Source organism: Halichoeres trimaculatus, unplaced genomic scaffold, assembly GCF_033239565.1.
Source record: "Halichoeres trimaculatus isolate MK-OKI-2021-1 unplaced genomic scaffold, fHalTri1.1 fHalTri1_scaffold_4, whole genome shotgun sequence".
In the NCBI taxonomy this organism is placed as follows: Eukaryota; Metazoa; Chordata; class Actinopteri; order Labriformes; family Labridae; genus Halichoeres; species Halichoeres trimaculatus.
In genome coordinates this window covers 29725617-29747114 of record NW_027437182.1, presented here as the reverse complement: position 1 = coordinate 29747114, position 21498 = coordinate 29725617, and the positions used below count along the sequence as shown (strand labels likewise).

The following is a 21498-nucleotide window of genomic DNA, read 5'->3' as shown; positions in this document are numbered from 1 at the left end:
CCCAATTTTGGCTCCATACACTTGTCTCTTTATTCTATAGCTAGCCTCTAAATGAGCTCATACCCCGCAGCTTTAAGATCTCTGTTCTTGCACAGTGTCATACATGTAATTCTTGAATCCAGGCTCATGAACCCTTTGCAGACATCTCCTTAAAATTAAGGTTGTGTGAAAAGTCAGTCACAACTGCCATTAACACAACTCATGCAGCCAACATTGGCTAGATAAGCTAGCTAGCTACAACTGATAATTTATGCAAATATCAGTCATTGACATAAACCTGACTCTGTCAACTTTTGTCTAAAATGACTGACCCACTGTTAAGAAAATCACTTTAAATATTTTGGGGATACATGTCAATACTGTAAATCACATATGCCTGTGCAAAGGCATAGCAACAGTAACCAAGGGATTAGCCTTTGTGAATGGTCTATTGGCATTCCTCCAGTCACAGGCACACTATATACTGCCAACTTCAAAAAGCAGCCGGATTTTGTTGAGAAAGCTGCGTCTCTCCTACCTCAAGTAGCCTATAAAAGCACTGGATAATATTTATGCCATGACAAGTAAGTTCAACTTTCCTCTCTTGAACAAGCAGCAGTGTCGGCTCTTTAAAAAGGTATGCTGCTGATGCTGAGAGCTTTATCCAGGAGCTTGTAATCCTGCTTCAATCAGCTCCTTTTTCTTTTCTGTGTAAAGATAAGCTCCGCATTTACAGCCCTCGCAGCACCCCCCACACCCTACTCTAATTAATATGCAGGAGATAAGTACTTGTCTGACAAAATTCATTCGTTTGACCTTCTAGGCTTTACACTAAACTGTTTGCGGCCGCTGCAAGTTCACCACAAGTTGAGAGTTCCCTGGAGTTTCTGCAGCAAGATGGGGCTTTTGTTTCTCTCTGAGAGGTTTAATTTGGACCACTCACTCTTCCTCTCTGTTTCTCTCTCTCACTAGCTCAAATTGTCTTCTGACTTTCATTTGGCAGTCTCTGTTTCTTAATTGCCCTTAATTGCTTAATTACAATTTCAAATGAACAATTCTGGAGGTCAGAGCGGGTTGTTAATTGAAGCATCAATCACAGCGCTGAGGCCTTCAGAACCATCTTAGTTTGATTGACAGAGCATTAAGTGAATATTGCAGTAAGCCTGGACATGACATTGTAGGAGCTCCATGGCTGTTTCCACTGTTACAGCTGCTTCTCTGCTGTCCTTCACATGATGCTGAGAAGGAGAAACCTAAACTCAGAAAAGGTAACAAACAAACCAAAGACAACAAAACATCTTCATTTCTACCTCCATTCATATGAAGGGAAAGAGTGGCTGTATGGCCCTGCTCTCTATATGGGTTTTCTGATAATCTGGTCTCCTTTTCTCTACTAAGTACATGTATGTTTATAGCATGCAGGGAAATTTATAGCCGGTGTTGCAGAGCTCTAAACCAGGGGTGGCCAACCTGCGGCTCGCAAGCCACATGCGGCTCTTTGCCTTTTGGTGTGCGGCTCTTTAAACCATTCATTATTATTGTGAGTAGTGGTGTGCCAATCAGTCTAAATTTTTGATATATTGATGTTGTGATCAGTATTGATCAATACTTGGGGGATGAGATTGATACTTAAGTTTCAGTTTCTTTTCTCAACTTGCGCATGTGCTAATAGCTATCTAGATAGACAGATGGATGAAACTTTGTCTCTTCTGCAGTAAAACCAGAAACTTGTCTTAGACACTGCTCCAAGTATGAATTGAAGCATGCTTACAAACGCAATTAACGTCACTTAAAGATTTGGAAGTGTATTGATTTGCATCTTATGTCCTTTTGTTTATGTGCGAGAGGAAGTGTGTTTTTGATGTGGCTTTTTGTAGTACCACAGTAATTTTTGTGGCTCTTGATCTCTGACTGGTTAACCACCCCTGCTCTAAACGTTACGGTCTTGCCTGTTGCGACTCGGTGACTGATGTTGCAGCCACCTACAAAATACACATCGCCACCTGCAGAAAGAAGCATGCAGTGCATTACTTTGAAATGTGAATGTAGGTGTGCTGCAGTTTTAAGTCCACTCTGTTTCATTTAAGGAGGTACAGGTACAATCACATCTGACAAGCACATTGGTAGGGAAGTACCAGATCTTCAAATCTTGTATTATAGAAATAAGTGTAGAATTCGATTACCTTAAATTCCACATAAAATGTTTCAAAAGCATTAAAAATGTATTTAAAGTCTTTTTCTGTCTGGTCTGAAATCCACAGAGTTTCATTTTTATGTCTTAGATTTAGAGAGAGGAGCAAATATTTACTTCTGTGATTTGGGATCTACAGGGGGGATTTTTTTCTTCAAATTCTTTTTTTAGTTTTTAACATTTAATTTTATGAAATAAGTTTATAGGCCACAAAATGTATTCAAAATCAAATCAAACATATTGTAGCTGTGTAAAGGTCAGCTTAAACCAGTGCTGTTTTCATCTTTTAGAAGTTTTTGTAATTGCAAAAGATAATGCAGCAAAGTGTTGTTACAGCAACAATTAAGAAATGTTTCAAAAATGAAAAAGAGAATGGCACGGATTCAATTAGTTGATTAAGGATACAAAATTTGTTTTTCCACATTTGGTGTAAATTAATACCGCAAGCTCTACTTCATTCACCATCAACCTCTGCCACATTGATTGTTTGAAATCTTGACTAAAGCTAAGTAGGTGAAAGCCACAAAAGCTTTAAATAAATAAATAAATAAAAGTGGAGTTTTAAGCTAGTCATTAAACAAACTCATTGTCATGTTGTCATAGGGTAGGTGGTGAAGTGATTTACTAATAACTAACTAAATTAAGTCAAATGCTGCCTACACAGAGTTTCCATGACAGAGTAACTTAATTATTTACATGTTTATTTATTTATTTATTTTTTTTTTGTCCATAAGAAAAAAGTTAATGGTTCGACACATATGGTTAAAGAAATGAACAATAAATGTTCTGCCTACTTTTGCTGATTTTTCGCACACAGCTCCACATTGTGTTTCAGAGTGGCTGTTTTAAAGTGGACTTAAAGTACAACTCACAAAAAAGGTCCAAGGAATTTGCATATCCTTTTTTTAGAGGATTATAAGCATGCTTAAATCTGTGAACCTCTCTGCTGTACTTACTCAGCCACTTTTGATCACCCTTTCCCCATCCATTCACCTCCATCTCCTCCTCCCTTAATCCCCCTCCCTCCTACAAGCCTCCACCTCCTCCAGAGGGGAGAGACCCAGGTGATTATTAGGCTGGTTTCCCTCGTCTAGACCTCGGTTGCATGGGTGGAACTCCTTCCACCCTCCTCCCTCTTCCTAATGGAGCTGGATTTACCTCTTTCCCCATATCCCCCACCTCCCTCCCTCCCCTCCTCCTTTCCTCCATGTACCCTTCCCCTCTCTTTTATTTCATTCCTTTTATGTCTCTCTATTCCTCTCCCTCCCTCTGTCCACTGCTCAGTTGGCTGCATTTAGCTTTTTTCCCCCTCTCTTTTTCAGTGTTTTGTTTTACTGTTGTCCATCCCTCCATCCCTCCATTCCTCTCACTGTCCTCTCCTCCTCTCCCACCCCTCCCCACCTCCTCCTGCTGCTGCTGCTTCTCTCCTCTGGGGCTCCATCCATCAGGTTGTCGGGGGCTGCTAGCGGCTGACTCCCAGCCACCATATTTCACCGCCAGCCAGCCAAGCAGCTGACAGCACAGCCACCGCCAGGAAATTGCTTTGGCTGTGAGCGGAATTTCAAACACAGGCACACTGCGTCGCCTGGGCCGCCCAAGCACCGCTTCCCTCTTTCTCTCTCCTTTTTTCTCCCTCTCTCTCCTGTCAATCTTTCTACACACATCTCTATGTCTCCCCCTTTCTCCCCCTTCTTCTTATCTCACCCTTTCTCTGTCTGTTTGGCTTTATGTGCTTATTTTCTCTCTTCCCCTCCCTCACATCTCTGTATGTTTTCTCTTTGCTCTGTCCTGCCCCTCTGTCTCTCCTCACACCTGCAGTCACATCCCTTTTTCCCTCTTTGTCTTTTGTCCGTCATTGTTGTTTCCTCTTTCTCCGCTCCCCCTCCTTCACCTCCCACTATCTTTCCTTTTCCTTTTTTCCATCCTCTTAGTCTTCCTTTCCTCTGCTCCTCTTTACGACCCTCAGGGAACAAGGTGTGGAGCTGAATGTGTAATGAGAGGAGAGACAGACAGAGGAAGAGAGGGAGGAGATAAAGAGGAGGGAGAAGAAAAGGGGGAAGGATAAAACCAGGAGAAGGAGAATGAAGTTGTAAGATATAGAGGGGAGGGATGGTGGATGGTGCTGAATCTGAGTTAAGGGTCAAAAGATGTGTGCGAGGGGACTTATGTGCCTGTGCGTGTCAGAACCAGTTTAAGAGCACTGAAGTGAGGAGGCTTTTGCCAACTGAGGTTGTTTTCTCCTGTTCTTTACATCTTGGCTAACTAAGGTTTAAGGTTTACAGGGTTTAAAGTTCACTTTGTAGAAAAACCTCTTCTTTACCTTTTGGGTCAGGACATTGCAATTTTAGAGATTATTTCCCACTCGTTAGAAACAACGGCCAGTGGGTGGAACCCTAACAGGGTGAACAGGACCCAGTAAACAGTCCAGTCATCAGAAAACTAGATACTTCAGATGTTTGTATAAATGTTGAAATTAGTTTGTGGTTTTAAAAACATTTTCATTTTACCTCTGCCAAGAAGGTTATGTTTTTGGGAGAGTTTGTCTGTTAGTCTGTGAACAGCATAACTCAGAGGATCTTGATGAAATTTTCAGGAAATGTGCAAAAGGAAATAAGTAAGAACTGACTAAATTTTGGAGGTGATCCAGATCACCATCTGGATCGAGGATTTTTTTTTTTTTTTGAGTGGCTCTTTATCATTGTGAGATAGGCCGATTTCACCATATGTGTATATAACTCCAGGATAAATGGTTGGATTGCTTTGCAAAACAATACAAGACAAGGTCACCGTAATTTCTGACAGATGTAAAAGTACGATCCAGATCCTGGCAATAGTCTGGATACTAAGATCTGGAATATGAAAAATGTACTGGGTCATCATAATTTTCAACAGTCAGGTAACAAATTATCGTACAAACCTGCAACTAACACCAAATTGTAGCAGAAAGTCTGCTGAAAGGGAGTATAACATTAAAGTAGGAGTAAAGTGTTGATGACAGTCACAATATGCTTGGTGGAGGCCTGTGCTTTCTGAGTGCTTTTCTAGTTTTCCAGCCTGCGTGAGTAGTGTGTGTACCAGCTGTCATAAATTGAGCTAGCTTAGCTGGTAGACCCTCATAGGGCACTCATTGAGCTACTCTAAAATTCAAGATTTCATTTCAACCAAAGAGTGTTACTGGAGAACATAATAAGACTTTATGTCTTTGTGACATTTTTCAAAATGTTTGCAGAAGTTTACTCACATAAAGCTGAACATTTCCACTGACAGGGAAGTAAAACAAAGTTAACACAATGACAGAATTCATGACAGCAACTGATTGAGATATTCTGACTTTTAAATTTGAGAGGTTTTTTTGCTGTTTATTTCCCTGTTTTAGTCCACACCGTCTGTCTTTAACCTTTCACCTTGCCCTTTTTGTCTCTGTAGTCAGTTTCCCAACATAAATCAAGCAACAAAAATGAGTTGAACTTCTTTCCAAATATTACTATGGTTACACTTAATCTTTTTCAGTCTGTGATTGGAGCTGCATCCTTCCCAACAGTGGTTTGCTGGTGAGAAATAAACGTCAGGTGATTTGTATTGGCCAATCGAACTCATTAAACTGAGCATAGCTTTGCAATAAAATGATATACCTGCTGCTGTTTTTTTTTTCTTTGCTTGTTTGTTTGTTTTTTTTTGTTTTATCTTAATTAAATAATACAATATAAATGTTCCATAAAGCCAATTAAATTGTTTTTTATTGTTTTTTATTTTTTTATTGTTTTTAAATTTATTATCTATTATTATTTATTCATTTATTTAGTCTTAATTTTCATAAATGTTCAGGCAAATCACCTCTACCTCCTTTTTTCAATTTCATCTCGATGATTTTAATGTTAATCCTGTGTGCTGCTGTAGAGGTAAGCATTTGCATTAAAAACTCTTGATATATTAAATTAATTAGCCCACTTTATTGGCCTTTACCTACTTTGTATTGCTTCAATACATATGAACAAAGTCAGTATTCTCAGTCTGTAGACACTGAAAGCTCTAAATACCTGACCTGGGTGCTCCAGTCGCTGGAGGCTGCTATAGTTCTGCTTGTAGACATTTTATTGTGAGGCTTTAGCTGGAGGATAAAGGAGAAAATCAAGCAGCAGTCATATTTAGTTTGTACAACAAAAGTGTGTGTGTGTGAGTGTGTGTGTGAGTGTATGTGTGTGAGTAATTGTGCGTGTGTAATTGTGTGTAGATTGGGTGATAACAGTGTCCAGCAAGAGTAACAGATCTTATCAAATCCATTTTACACAGTGTATGGAGGAGAGAAAAGATATTACACACTGAATAAGAAGTCAATATTAACTTGTTAAATAAGTATGGGGTGTGTGATTAATCCTTCACATCCACATTAGAGGGTGTGTTGGCTTCTTTACTCCATTTTCATCTCTGCTCACCACCCATGTATGAACTGTAGATGTGCCCTTCAGAGGCTGTCGAAGGACAAACTGATTGAAGTTATGTGTGGGTGGTTGACTCCTTTCAGGCAGTGAGCTTGTCGTGATTTGGTCAGTGAAAGCCTCTTATCTGCAGTCTCATTAAAGCAAAGAAAGACCTTCTGTTAAAGAGAAACTTCACCTTGTTCATGTGGATGTCCAGTCTGGTTGATTGCTTGGATGAATCAAAAAAAATCCAACTGAAGACCAAAAGGGTGAAATCATCTGCTTACAGAGTCGTGCTGAAATTGTCTTCATGTTTCAGGATGCAATTTGAACGGGCAGCTTTGGCCGGATTTCTTAGTCAGCCTTACATTACACCTGCCCTCTATAATAATAATAATAGTATGATAATAATAATAGAACTTTATTGTCATTGTAACAAGTACAATGAAATTTAAGTCACAGCAGCAATCAAGAAAACAAAAGTAAGAAAGTGTAGAGAAAGTGCAAAAAGGTCCATAAGAAAATAGATGATAACAGCTTGTCCATCATTCTCCAGTTCAGTCAGCCTCCACCTCCACAGGGTCCAGGACTGAGCTTCTTCAGCAGTCTGTTCAGTCTCTGTCTCCTGGATCCTGTCTGCTCACAGCAGGTGAAGCTCTTCCAATGTGGCGTTGGTGTCTGATGTTAGCTCCGTTAGCCATGTCTGTGAATAGCATGATGCTACTCTGCCCTCTGGTATTCTCTCTGTTGCTGGGTTAGCACAGCTAGCTCGTCCATCTTATTGGAGATAGATCTTACGTTCCCGATAACGATGGATGGAAGGACAGGTCCATGTCGTCACTTCTTAGCTCACACCTGAGAACCAGCACGTCATCTTCACCTCCTTCTCCTCACCTTGTGGGAAGACATCAGGCCTTACACCAGTTAGCATTGACATGCTACAGACTGCTAACAGCTAAGTTCACATGTAAAAAATGCAGCCATGGTTACATGTAGGATCTCCAGACAAACACAGAAGTAGTAAAAATATCCCTGAAAACACAAAAAGTTTGGTGTCCATGACCAACAATGAACCATACAAAGTAATGATCCACTCCAAATACAAAGATTACGAAAAAGAGACGAAAAAATGACAAAGAAGAGAGAGGTGCTGCAAAAGGCAGCCATAGCCCACAGGGCGGCGCCTTATACGTATGCCCTTCTATGATACCGTCTGCACCCCCATTTAGAGGTGCTGGCTGGTGGTGGAGTGGCTATAGAGCTAAGTTTAAATTTTCAGTTTAAGGACCAAAGTTAAATGTCAGATTGAAACAGCTGTAGTTCTTCCAAGACACCAGCTACATCAAAGAAATGACAGCACCAGGGCCAAAGGACAACAGATAAAGCAGCTGCATGCAGCTACACCCCAGAAACACAGAGAGAATCAGCAATAACTGCAGGCATTTTTCACGCTCTATACCTAGCTTGGATAGATAGAGATAAGGTTGAAAATCTGCTAATCTGGAAGGGGACCTGGTGTGGACTGGTGCGCACGCTGTCTCAAAAATGTACCATCTTTCTCTCTAACCTGCTGTTTTTTTTATCTTTTGTGTGTGTCCCTCTGTTTCTGTGTCCCTGTGTTCTCTTTCATTGCCTCCTTTCCTCTTTTCCTCCATCAGAGAGTCAGTTTGGAGTTCTACATTGATGTTCATGCCCACTCCACCATGCTGAATGGCTTCATGTATGGCAATGTGTTTGAGGACGAGGAGCGCGTCCAGAGACAGGCTGTCTTCCCCAGGCTGCTGTGCCAAAACGCACCAGACTTTTCCTTTGTAAGTTACACAGACACACAGACACACAGACACACAGACACACACACACACACACACACACACACACACACACACACACACACACACACACACACACACACACAGGGAGGCAGGCTTAGGAGTACACGCAAATTTTGAGCACTGACAAAAAAACATCAGCAGAAAGGTTGGAAATCTGAAAAGATGCACAGAAAAAGAAAAAGGGTTTTCCTAGACGTGTATCCAAAGACAGGGTGATGCATAATTACTTTATCTGTGAGTAAGACCGAAATAGAAAATACTGTGCAGCTCGTGATGAAGCACAGAGGAACAAAAGTAGACCAGGAGATTCTCTATGAGCAGTGCAGGTGTTCTGCAAAAGCTTCCTCTTCATCAAACAGATGTAAAACTGGGTTTATTTGGACAGGACTGTGTAGTCTGAGAGCAACGAGGAGAGGAAACCACAGCGGAGATTAAAGTATTGGAAATAAATGGAGAAGGGGAGCTAGAATATGTGGGAGAAAACATCTATTCACTGCTTAACCTAATAACATCCTTTCACACAGGTACATTATCCCCCACACTATTTCCCCTCAGCTTTCTGACACTCTCACTGACCTTCATCTTCTCAGTGAGGCTGACATTTCATAGCAGGGCCACTTACACACATCATAAAGAATAACCTTTATTGCCCACTGACACCCAGTGCCAACCTGCATGCAGGATGCAGGGACGAGACTGTGAAAAGGATGCTCATCCACGCATGCATTGAAATGCCACTGATTGTCAGTGTCTATACCGTACGCAGTGTTAGAGAGGACAAGTAAAACGCTATTTCTGGAGAATTTATTTCCCTCACTCTCTCCCTCTGTGTTGCTTGTGTGACAGCTGGCCCAGGGGTCATCTCCCTCTCTGTGCTATTGTCCCTCTGCCCATTCAGCACTACCTAAAGCCCACTGCAGCTCCAGCAGCAGCAGCAGCAGCAGCAGCAGCACAATCACGGCAAACTCCCACTGGTGGCCACCAAGTCTGCATTTCAGCACAGCAACTCTCACTGCAGCAGAGTGGAGTGACAGTGAATGGACACTTTTTTTCCCACACCCCTCCCCTGACGGCACCATAGTCGTATAGTATAGCTGACACACTAAAACCCAAAATAGACTTGATGTTTTTTTATTCTCCTATAGCCATTTACGGCCAATCCTTGTAATGACTTTGTATGAAGTAAATCACTTTACATAAGCTACTCTAACCTTCATAAATCGTCCAGGATCCCAAAGAGTATTAGCGCTGTAAGTTGCAGAGAAACAAATCACTCAGGGTAAATGCATTTTGGCAAATGAGATGTGTCATCCAATACTGACAGTAGCTGCTTTTGTTGACAAAAGGATAACAAAGCCTAATTATTATCCATTGTATAGAAAAAGTTTTTTTTTTAATGGATTTGTCAGAAATTTAGCTCGTCAAAGGTTGGTTCACTTAATATGTGGTTGGTCCTGGACTCACGACCAACTTGGGGTGGTAGTGATTCACTTACTAAATTTGTACCCAACAAATAGGTTGTGTCATGTTCTTTATGATTGGCATGTCACCAAAATATCATGATCGTAGCATCATACTTAAGCTAATATTAGGATTTTTTTGTAGGCTATGCCACACACTTAAATCAACACTGTTGCCTGCCTGTGACCGACTAGAGATGGGAATTGAAAGATTTTGTCAGCACCGATGCCTTTATCGATTCTGCTCACCAATCTGATTCTTTATTGATTGCCTTATCAATTCCTGTTGTGAATTTTCTTGGTACAAAAAGTAGCTTTACTGTTTTTCTGTGTCAACAACATTTAATTGAGTTTATACTGTAAGTGAATAAAATGTAATTGGTCCCTGAGTCTGGATATTTCTGGGCATGATTATACAGAAACAGGTAAAAATCGCACACAATGTGACGTTGATGTACTGTGTTGTGATATATTAATAATTCAAGTCAGCCATCTAGTGTCTCAAAGTGGTTATAGCAATGGTTTAAGTTGTTTGGAAGCTTTCCATAGTTATGAAGTTAGCCATGAGCCTTTCAATTGCCTGTTAGCTTTTGACATTTGAAATTCTCAGTATTTTTTACAAAGAGTTGATGTGATATGTTTCTGTGATGAAAGTTGAAATTCTATTCTGAAGCTGAAGTTATACTGATGTATGCTAACTGTTAGCATATCAATGCAGTTTTCCATATATGTTAGCTTCAAGCTTGTGCTATTTTGTTATTTTGGTAAATAAGGTGATTAAAACCATTTCAAATGTACTGAATATGAATCTCCTGAGAGAGAGAGAGTAATGTACATTTCTTTATGAAGTCAGTTCTTCAGTAAAACGTCAAGCTGAAAATCCTGACTCAATAAGGGAATTGATAAGGGAATCATTAAGCACAAAGGCTAACGATATTGATGGATTGAAACATTTCTTATCGATTTTAAATTCCGATCCCTGTGACCAACAAATGTAAACAAAGCCATCAGTAATGAGATAGATTATTTCTATATATATAATTTCAGAGCTGAAAGTGCTACCATGCGGGATGTTAGATGTCATGATGATGATGACAAACAGTCTTTTTTCAGTTTTTTGGCAGTGTCCATGATATGCTAAACTGGTGTTTGCTAAAAAAAAAAAAATCAGACATCAATCAAGAGGCACCCCTTTGTCTACAAAGGGTGTCAAAACCAACACAAAAGAAAGGTTTGCGATAAGAGCTTTTAATAATTCGAAGACACTGACCTCTGTAACTTTACTAGCACATGACCCCAAAAAGAAAACATGTTTTTTACTGAATTTAATCAAAGCAGTAGACCTCCTATCTTTGGGGGGATTTGGTGGCATCAGAAAAAAGTTTTGAACAAACAAGGGTATTTCATAGACTTTTACTTTCATACTCTTTCATATGGTCAAATGTCAGCTGTGCTCTCAGTGGACATGAGGGGACATTGGCATTCAGACTTTTTTGTCCAACTGGTAAGTCTATGATTGTCTTAAATCACATACTTTTGATCTTTGTCTATTTGCCTGGTGTCATTTTGTACCTTTTGGCCGTTGAGAGTGCACCAGCTGAGAATGCACTCAAAATAGTAAGTGAAAGTGCAGATTTGGGACACAGCCTGTATCAAATGCTCACGGTACTTTCAGCTCTGTTTTGGGTCTCTACCAACTCCTGAGGGGTACTCGTAGCTGAGAAATGTTTGACCGTCCCCATGAGGCTCCCGCTTACTGGACACAGTGACTCTGTAAGAGCATTTTCTGTGACACATGCTGCAGCCTGCTGTGGCTGACAGGAATGACAATGACTATTCTGAGGGATAACTAAGTCGGACCTGAAACCAAAACAATGTGTTCAAAGGTGAGGGGGTACTTTATATTGTCACCCAACACTAGTCTTTTTACAATGTAGTGATGGGGAGGCTGACTCACAAAGACATGCAAAACTATGTTCAGCTTAAAGTCCTTGTATATTGAGAAACAATGGCTTTAGAAACAAGGCTTATGCAAAGCCTCTACGGACTAAAGGAATCTTTTTATTTTCAAGGTTTCTCTTTGAAGCACTGGCCAGCTACTGCAACACTTAAAACTGATCAAGGTTTTCAGGATCTATAGAAGTATTTAAAGTTTAGGATAATTCATAGTCAGAGCTTTTGATCAACACAGGAAAAGTCTTGCTCAAAGACGCTTTCTACAAGGCGGATGTTTTCGAATCCTTTCACAAAAGTTGCATCCCTCTGACCATAAATTTATCAGATGTTTTTTCGTTTGGTGTTTGTGTGTGTGTGTGTGTGTGATCTTCTAGTCCAACACCTCTTTTAACCGGGATGTGGTGAAGGCTGGTACCGGAAGACGTTTCCTGGGTGGTCTCCTTGATGACACATCCTATTGCTACACTCTGGAGGTTTCCTTCTACAGCTACATGACAGCCGGCAGCACAGCTCCTGTGCCGTACACTGAAGAGACATGTATCCTTCCACTTGTGTTTTATCTAGGTACACTTTTGCAAGGGGAGTAAGAGATAAGGGGCAGAGAGCAGCCTCTGCTCCTGAACTTTTTAGTGTCTCTGTTAAATGCGCATACAAGCATGAACAGGAAATGTATCCCTCTGAAATCAAACCAGTTTATCAATCAATTCTTGGGGCCATTAGAGTCATTATTTTAACATTTTTATGACTGGCTGCATGTGTAAGTGCACATATGTGCTCAGAGAGCTCTGTTGCAACAGATGTGCAGTGACAGAATGGGGATGTGATGGCCACGTCTATTGATTTCTGTTACAAAGAGAAGAGAAGAGAAAGGTGCTTAAGTGGGATGTGTTTGTCTGTTTTGGTTGTGATAAACAATGGAACAATGTTAGAACATGACTCCTGTCAACTACGATCATGCGTAAACACATAGGAGCACATGTGGACATTCGTCTTGGGGACCCAAGGTCACAGGTGCCTCAGTGGAGCCAGATGGGGGGAAGTTTTCCTTCAGCTGACCTTCTCAGAGCTGAAGAGCTCATGAGAGCTGGCCGATGGCGGTCTGATCTTGGTGGTTGAGTGAGTGAGAAGAGGGAGAAAGAGAGATTTAGAGAGGGTGATAAGGACCCTACACATGAGAAGTGTGTGCTCCCCCACACATGTTCTGCAGGTGGAGGGGTGGGTGGGTACAGATGTAGCCCTAGTGCCCTCTAGTGCTAAGAGATGGCACAGTCTAAGTTCAGATTCACAACTACATAAAAAGTTTGTACCACTGAAGACTTTGGGCTTATGGTAGTTGCACAGGAAATGATACAGTAACAGACGAGTGTGTATTCTTTGTTGAACAGAGATTGGACTAAAGCTGATGAAGCCTTAAAAAATATCACTAGATCAATTTGTTTCAGGTAATGTAAATATATATTTTTTTCAGATAAAACTAATGGTAGATTTTACCAAATAGTTATTGAAAAATCAAAAGTTTTTTAAGGCTCTTGCAGTTTGCATTGATTTTTACAACTCCTGTGCCAAAGTATTAAGAGCAAAGTTCATTGTATAGCACTTTTAGTCTGGTGATCATTCAAAGTCTGTATTTGAGTGAAGGTGATCCAAAAGCAGGACAAAAGTCGGCTTGATCCTGGCTTAAAAAAAAGTGGATTTCTATATGTCGATTATTCTTATGGAGGTTAAACCTATAAATCAGGCCTTGGGAACATAAAGGCTTTAACATAAGCAAAGAAAAAAAAATTTCCTTAAATAAAGAGATATTTGTTATATGTGTTTCTTCTTCCTTAAATCACTTAAACTATCCTCATACAAATATGTCAAGTCTTTGTATCCAAGTTGTGAAGCTGGGATCATGTGAACGGAGTGCCACAAACTCTAAGAACAACAAGTTCAACAACAAGTTTCTCAGATCAAGCATTCTGGTGGACAAACAACACGTCCAATTCATCTGTGTGTTTTCATCTGGTTAAGCAACATCCGGTTTAAGAGTGAAGGATGAGAAATGGAAGCCAGGGTTTTTCTCCTGTGTGTGAAGGTGTGCAGGAGACGTTTCTTCTGTAGGTCAAATACTCAGACCTAGAGGGAGGACTCGCTTGATCTTTTTTTTTTTTTTTAAGTGTTTCTGCATGGATGTGTAGGAGGGGTGGGAGGTGTATGAGAAGGAGGGGCTCCGCAGGGTGGGCATGCAGCACAGGGACCTGGTGTAGAGTGAAGATTGGGGTCAGGCAGGTTGAAGGAACCGACCATGTCGCTTTATACGCCCCAGCAGTCAGCTCGATGGAGCGTGCAAATCATCAACAGAGACCTTTAGCATCTCAACACCTCCCCCTCCACCTTTCTCACCTGATGCACACACACACACACACACACATACACACACACACACATGCACGCACATAACTATGCACGTACAGTCCTCTACACTAACACATGACAAATGAATAATAACCTGAACCCGTCTTATAGCACCTTTCGAACGTGAGCCGCCCTCTTAACCTTCTAACTGTTCTGACCCTCCCTGCTGCTGTGACTCAAAGCCACCAAGAATTGAAATTTTAACCTTTCTTACAGCTGAGACAATGGTCACAGTTTGAAGGTTTTCAGAGCAGAGGTATGATGCAGCGAGCGTCTGTATTTGTTTTCCTCTTTCGCTTGTGTCCTTGTCTGTCCTCTCCTCTCCTCTTGTCACCCAGAACATAACAGCTCATTATATCATTTAGTCAAGCTGAGAATCCTCTTCTGAGAAACAGTGGGGACAACCTCTGTCATGTGTCTGTCTTTTCTTTGTCCTCTAGTCATTAAACACCAACCAGTCAGTCCAGTATTATCACATGTGCACATTCTTACTCTTAGATTTATGTTTCTATTCCATTCTGAACGTAGAGGTAGTTTCAGTATGGTAAACTCTTGTCTCCCCATTGTCCAGTCTCTCAGAAATGTGATAAAACATCTTGTCCCGTTATTTTCCTCCTGTTTATTCCTATTTTTCACAGTCTGACTGTGTTTTGTATCAGGCCTTCTGGTTCAGATTCTGAAGTTGAAACGAGGGAGTGAAGTGGATCAAGGTTAAGAGAATCTGGGACCAAGTTCAACACTCAGCTTGATGCTTTCTATTGTGTCTGTGCTCAATATGGGTGTTTGTGGGGAGGCTGCCTACGTAGCAGGATGGGTGTATGTGTGTGCATGCTTTTTTGTGCTATTTACAGACAGTACTCTTTGTGACTTTGAGAAATTATTCAAAAACATTTAAAGTCATCATGGCTACACTTCTTTTACAACTTTTATCATCATTTCGGTGCTGAGTTAAGCAGTTGTTTTAAGATTTCCATATCTTTTACTCCTATTGGGAATTCTTCCTTTTTTAGGGGCACAAAAAGTCTTTTTACTGTATCTCAGATATGCTTTTGGACTGTCAAAATTGTTTGTCATGTGCTTCATTGTTTAATTGTTAAGGAGGTTTGTGCAAATTTTGATAACTTGAAGGTAGAGTGATACAGTTTGATTTGTAAAACTGGTTTAAAACTTGGGCTGCACGGTGGCGCAATGGTTAGCGCTGCAGCCTCACCTCAGGTTCGATTCCCAGCCTGTGTGGAGTTTGCATGTTCTCCCCGTGCATGCGTGGGTCCCCTCCGGGTACTCCGGCTTCCTCCCACAGTCCAAAAACATGCTCACCAGGTTAATTGAACACTCTAAATTGTCCCTAGGTGTGATTGTGCTTGTGAATGGTTGTCTGTCTCTATGTGTCAGCTCTGCGATTGACTGGCGACCAGTCCAGGGTGTACCCCGCCTCTTGCCCAATGACAGCTGGGATAGGCTCCAGCCACCCGCGACCCTGAACAGGATAAGCGGTTCAGAAAATGGATGGATGGATTTAAAATTTTTCTCGAAACAAAACAAAACATAAAACAAAAAAACATGGGATCCTATCAGTGGTAAAACTGGGATGGACGACTTTTATGTTGTACTTTTTCTTGTCTTCTGACCTCTCAAGGTGCTTTATATCACATTCATACACTGATGTAAAGCACCCCTCAGTATTGATTAATCCCAGTTTTGAGGCTAAGCATTGGGCATGTGAAATGTGTACCAGATTAAACCCCAAACCCTCCGATTAAAGGCCTGCCTCGCAGCCACAGCTGCCAGTGAACACAGTGTGCATCACTGAACCTGACACTCGATGGACAAGCAACAAGAAGTATGCAAATCATTCAGCTTGAAGGCAAATATGCATCACTACCACACATCATACACATCATATCACACAGACATGCACAAATGGATAAGTGCTCACACACAGAGACCCAAACATTTATACTCACAGATGATTGCACAAATATTGTTGCTATGCTCAGATAAACATGCGGCCTCACATGGCTCTCTGAAAGATGCACAGGCACACATCAAGTGCTGTGACAGTTTTTGCACACTGCGATGTAGTTGACGTTCCTGGAGCTTTCAGAGTCACAGTCCTGAGAGCTGTTGCAGTGGCAGGTTAGCAGAAACAGAGAAATAAGTGCAAGTTTACGTTTGTGTTTTATGATTGATCTCTGGATCACAGTTAAAGTGTAAGCAAGAGTTGTAACATTAAACAGCTAAAAAGCCTCTAGATTTCTGACTCACTTTAACCCTTGTGCACAATACCAAGACATTTCCAAACTGTGGGGAATCTGTAAAAAAAAAACATTGTTACTGGAACAAATAAGCATTTATTGATAGACTGTAATGAGAGTATCCTTTCTCTCATTTATTTAATTTATTATTCGTGTTTCAGAGCTTGTCTTTTGGCAGTGACAGGACTTCCTGTTAGGGATTTAAATCAGCCTTGTGTTTGTCCCTTTGGGAAACAGGACGTGAGGTCTTTGAGATGGGTGATCCCTGTTGGGGACAAAAATGTCCCTTTTCTGTATTGCTGTTGTTGACTAGCCTCTTAATTAGCATTGATAATTAGTTCCCAATGTGTCAGTGCAGTGACAGGTCCTGTCAGTGCCCTATATTGATGGCCTGAATGTCTCCTTGCTTATCTCCTTGTTAACTCCCATCCGATCTAGACAGCATTCTCCGCATGCCTTGTCCGTTTTACCACTCGGGGCCTTGTTGTCTGATTGTCACCTTGTCTGTCTGTCTTTCAGGACCAGGCACGAGGGACATTATAGTGAAAGCTGCTAAATGCCGAGCTGACAGCAAACAGCTGCAGTAAACAAGTAATGACGTCCCCTTCCCCTTTTGTCTTGTGTATCCCCCTATCTCATCAGAGCCTAAGCTGGTGTGCCCTTGAGCCATGACTATGACCTTCTATTGATTAGACACGACTGATGCGTGTACAGAGAATGTTGAAGAAGACACCTCAGACACCTCAGTGACAGACAGCTAAGATGCTGAAAAGCTTTATTGTGTTAAGTCAGCACATGCTCACTGATAACTCCTCTAAAACTGGATCATGGTCTCACATGTATGAGTGGATGATTTGGTTTTGTTAATATTGTAAATGTAGGTCGATGTGTACCTGAAGTTTCTCAGGTTTTTCCACTCCTAACTCTTTAATCCAAGCCACAGCTCACCGGCTGTTTCCTGGCTCTTGTACGCACCATTTCCTGATGCGGCAGAAGCCTCATTCCAGAGCCCATGGTTTCCCCCCGGCAGCGGGCCAGACAGTAGTCAGGGCATCCTCCTATAGCTGTTTGCCTCGTGGATGAAGTTCTCCTTCAGAACCTGACCGTCCATCACAACACCTCCTGTAATAGACAGTGAGTCGTGACAAGCCAAGCTGAGAGGCCATCTGCGCACGATGAGGTCGGCAAGATATTTTTGTCGCTGAGCGTGCTCAGCCAAAGAGCTCAGGTCTGGCAGTGTGCTCTGCTGATGAAAGAGGAGCGAGGAAAACACCAAAACTTTCCAGAGGTGAGACTGAAGATGTCAAGGATGAAAGAAAAGGGTGTTTGTTTTTACACACAGTGAAGAATACACAGTGTGCTTATGGGTTTGTACATTTGTGGGTTGGTATCAGAGAATCCACTCTTAACCAAGGGTGGATATTTAACCACCTAGCTCAAAAACATCTGTCCCAAGTTTAATGACACTTTATTTGTAATAATATATGGATTTATTTCTAACTAGCATTTTAATATGTGAGTACAATATGGTAAATACAGTAAGTTAACTTTAGTATGTTTGCATAGCATTTGTGTGATGGGCTGTATGGGAAATGGTCTAGTAGCATATCCATGCAGCCTAGTGGTTTTCTAGAGCCAGAAAGGACCAAAATTCAGAAGGGGGGGTGGGCTAGAGGTCAGCAAAATAAAAGCTTTGGTTTCTAAGCTAACAGTCAGTCTCTGTAAACCTAGCTGTAATTTAATTATTATTTTATACTGTAAAGCTGGGTATCATAATATGGATGTCAGTGGTGACTGACTCCCCTTTGGAGCCAGCTGCAAGTGGGCTCTTGAGGTTTTGGCACCTCTGCTTTAGCTTCACTTTCCTGTGTCAGAGGTGAGCCTGAGTGGATCGTACTCTGAAACACAACCTTGCTGCTGAAAATGAATGCAGATAACTGGTTTTGTGAGCTTTGAAACACACAGAGCGGTGTAAATGTAATATTTAGAAAGACGTAGTTGAAGTTATCTGTAGTGTTATCTTGACTAATCAGTATCATCGGTCAGCAGTTATAAGACAAACTGCGAGGTCTCTCTACACACAAACACACTCACACTCAGAAGATGCCTGGCCTCATGCTGGACTCACAGACAAACATCCAGATGGGGTGTAAACAGACTTTGGTATCATGTGGAGAGGGCTGCCATCATCCTGCCGGGTAATAAATGAAGTCCTGTTTTGACTCTTGAACATAAGCAAAAACAGTCCCTCAAAGGCCAAGGTGACAGACTCGTTACAGAAAGCTTGCATGCTTATTTACAGGTTTAACCTACCAGGTATACCCCTTTTTAAAAGAGTTCATGTGTGTGTGTGCTGCTTGAGGTCTGAGAAACTAACACCTGAAGTGTTAGACATCCCATCCAAACTAAGGATGGATGGTTTACTAGATAACAGCTTTTGGGAAATAAATTTTCACCTTAATAGCAAACAGGATTTATGAAGCATTGTTCTTTATTGATCATTATAAGAAATACAACAAAATAAATACAACTGAATCTCCATATTTTTAAAAAAAGTGTTTTTGTCATTTCGGTTGATTCAGTCACATAGTTAGACAGATTGATCGGCCAGTAGATGACAGATCATATCTGAGAATCAACAAGGTAATGACAGGGGAAAGTGACAGATTGTGTCTATGTGTTGCTCCATCATGCAGCAGTGTGGTGAAAAATGGATGTAGAGTAACATCATTGCCTCCAGACAGAGAAAAACCTTCATGTTTTTGATAATGTTTTCTGACGTGATCTATATGAACAGTATGTATGTACACCCTGTGAAGATAAAGCACAGATGATGGACACGTCTGAGGTTTTATAGATGGACTGGCAGCTGATATTGATGGTGTTATTCAGTGTACTCGCCTCAGTGACCAGATAGAATTTATTTCTGTTAGCGACCCTGTTCTTATTTATCTGTATTTACTATATCCTCTCTCATGGTGATTGGGAACATTGTAGCATTCTGCGGTTCTCCACTTGTTCATTATCTGAACCTGATTGTCATCATTACTTGCTCTGCTACCCTAATGATCACAGGCTTAGCAACAGCACTCTTAGACGCTCAGCTGTTTTATAAAAGCAGTGAAGTTATTGATAGTGTCCCTAATGTAGTGAGGGACTATTGGGCAGGGGGATGATGTGTGCGCTTATCTCTGAATTTAAATAAGGCCTGGGAGTGTAAGTAATTGCTTTTGTGAGATTCATACCAGCATCATGCATTTAGCTGACGTGAATGAAATGCAGGTGATTTAGCCTCACTTAATTCAGAATGCAACATGTTATAGCTTAAGGATTTATGCTGCTCATTTATCCAGTGGCTAGTCATTGGATATTCATTATACTGCATCTGGTTTGTTTTGCAGGACAGTGAGGGTGTTTTAGTGCTTCTTTTGATTTTACCTTACATTATCTGTCGATGAAGTTTTGAACCTGAATATTTGATGTAAATAGAGAATGTGTGTTGATTTCTCTGATCATCAGTGAACCACATTCTCACATTCTCAGGTCAGCTGTAAAAAAGAATCACATTGTAAGATATGAAATAAAATATGAACATCTTCAGTTTCCATGTTGCACATCAGTTGGTGTGAATTTATTGATGCTTTGTTTTGTTTTGTTTTGTCTTTTCATGTCATATCCTGATTTTGCTTTAAATCAGGTGGAAATATCTGCCTCCTCAGCTACTAAACTCTGCACAGGTTGCATGAGAAGCTCTTGTAAAAACTTTTAATATAGGAAAAACAGCTTCCTGCCAGTAACAGCAAAACCAGTTATGCATGATCAAACTAAAACAATGAGCTCAGCAAGGCCAAAGTACTCTGTTTGAGGAAGGCTTGCTGCAGAGTTTGGTTATAAATCTCCATACAGCTGTAAGGGCCACACCACAGAGCAACTCTCCACAAAGGTACCCATCCACTTTAAGTCCTCCAGCCTAGTGAATGCTTTGAGTAGTTTTCTCTGATGCTGATCCAAAGACTATTGGCTTTAACTTATTCTCAGACATGAAACTGGGGAGGAATGTGGCTCGCACTTTCCTGGACTACTACAAACTCAACAATCTCATCAAGGACAACAGACCAACTCACATTCAAAGGTAAAGCAGTATGACGCTGTAAATGTGAAATAACTGAAAAAACTCACATATTTTCTATACTTAAGCAAGTCTCTGCCAAAATATTGAATATCAACTCAGTATATGGATATGTTTTTTGTGTCCAGTTCTGAGGTGAAGCCCCACATAGGCGACAGTAACGGAAAGGGGAATGCTGTTGGAGGAGATGCTGCAGACAGAGAGAGGGAGAAGAGCGGGTGTGTCAGACACTAGACAGACAGACAGGCGGACAGATGGACTGAGCATGTATAAAACGCGGAGCACCGTGGCAGGAGGATCCTTCACACTTCATTGCCTTTAGAAGCTCCACATCTCCCTGGCTATAAAGACTAATTTTCACAGATTTGTAACAGTGGGATGACTGGTACTTGAAGGACTAAAATCAGAACAAGTTTTCTCCTGGGTTATTTCAATATTAACAATGAAAAGTGAGTGAGTATAATATTTGAAGTACTGAATTCTAAGGAAAGACAATTTTCATACGAGGCCTTCATTCAGTTGCTTTTTTTGTTTGTTTAAATAGTTGTAAATAAATGCATGTTGACTTATTTTATGACTGCACTACACTGTGTTACCTATGTTGACATTTATTTAATAAACACTTGCTCATTCATACTTTTGTACTTGTCGATCTCTTTTAGCAATACGGAGAACTCACTACTATTATGTTAATATAACCAAAAATATCCTGTTTCTGTCTTAATGTGTTGCATTGTGGTCATAAGTACATCTCTCTCTCTCTCTCTCTCTCTCTCTCTCTGGTCTTACAGTCCGGTATTTATATGGCTGACCAAAGTGATGTTCTCCATCTAATATTTAGTTTTCAGGACAGACGTACATGTCGGATAAGGCAGCTGTAG

At 41.0% G+C, this 21498-nt stretch overlaps 1 protein-coding gene across 2 annotated transcripts in view; it reads left to right on the top strand.

The window, feature by feature from the left end:
* agbl4 (AGBL carboxypeptidase 4) overlaps positions 1–21158 on the top strand; it is a 357831-nt gene extending 336673 nt beyond the window's left edge. For both annotated transcript variants that reach the window (XM_074667739.1, XM_074667740.1), the window contains exons 10-13: positions 8247–8399; positions 12211–12373; positions 20527–20620; positions 20746–21158. In XM_074667739.1, the coding sequence (XP_074523840.1) occupies positions 8247–8399; positions 12211–12373; positions 20527–20620; positions 20746–20851 (516 nt within the window). In that variant the 3' untranslated portion in view covers positions 20852–21158. The remainder of the gene's footprint in view (positions 1–8246; positions 8400–12210; positions 12374–20526; positions 20621–20745) is intronic.
* Positions 21159–21498: the final 340 nt, after the last annotated feature.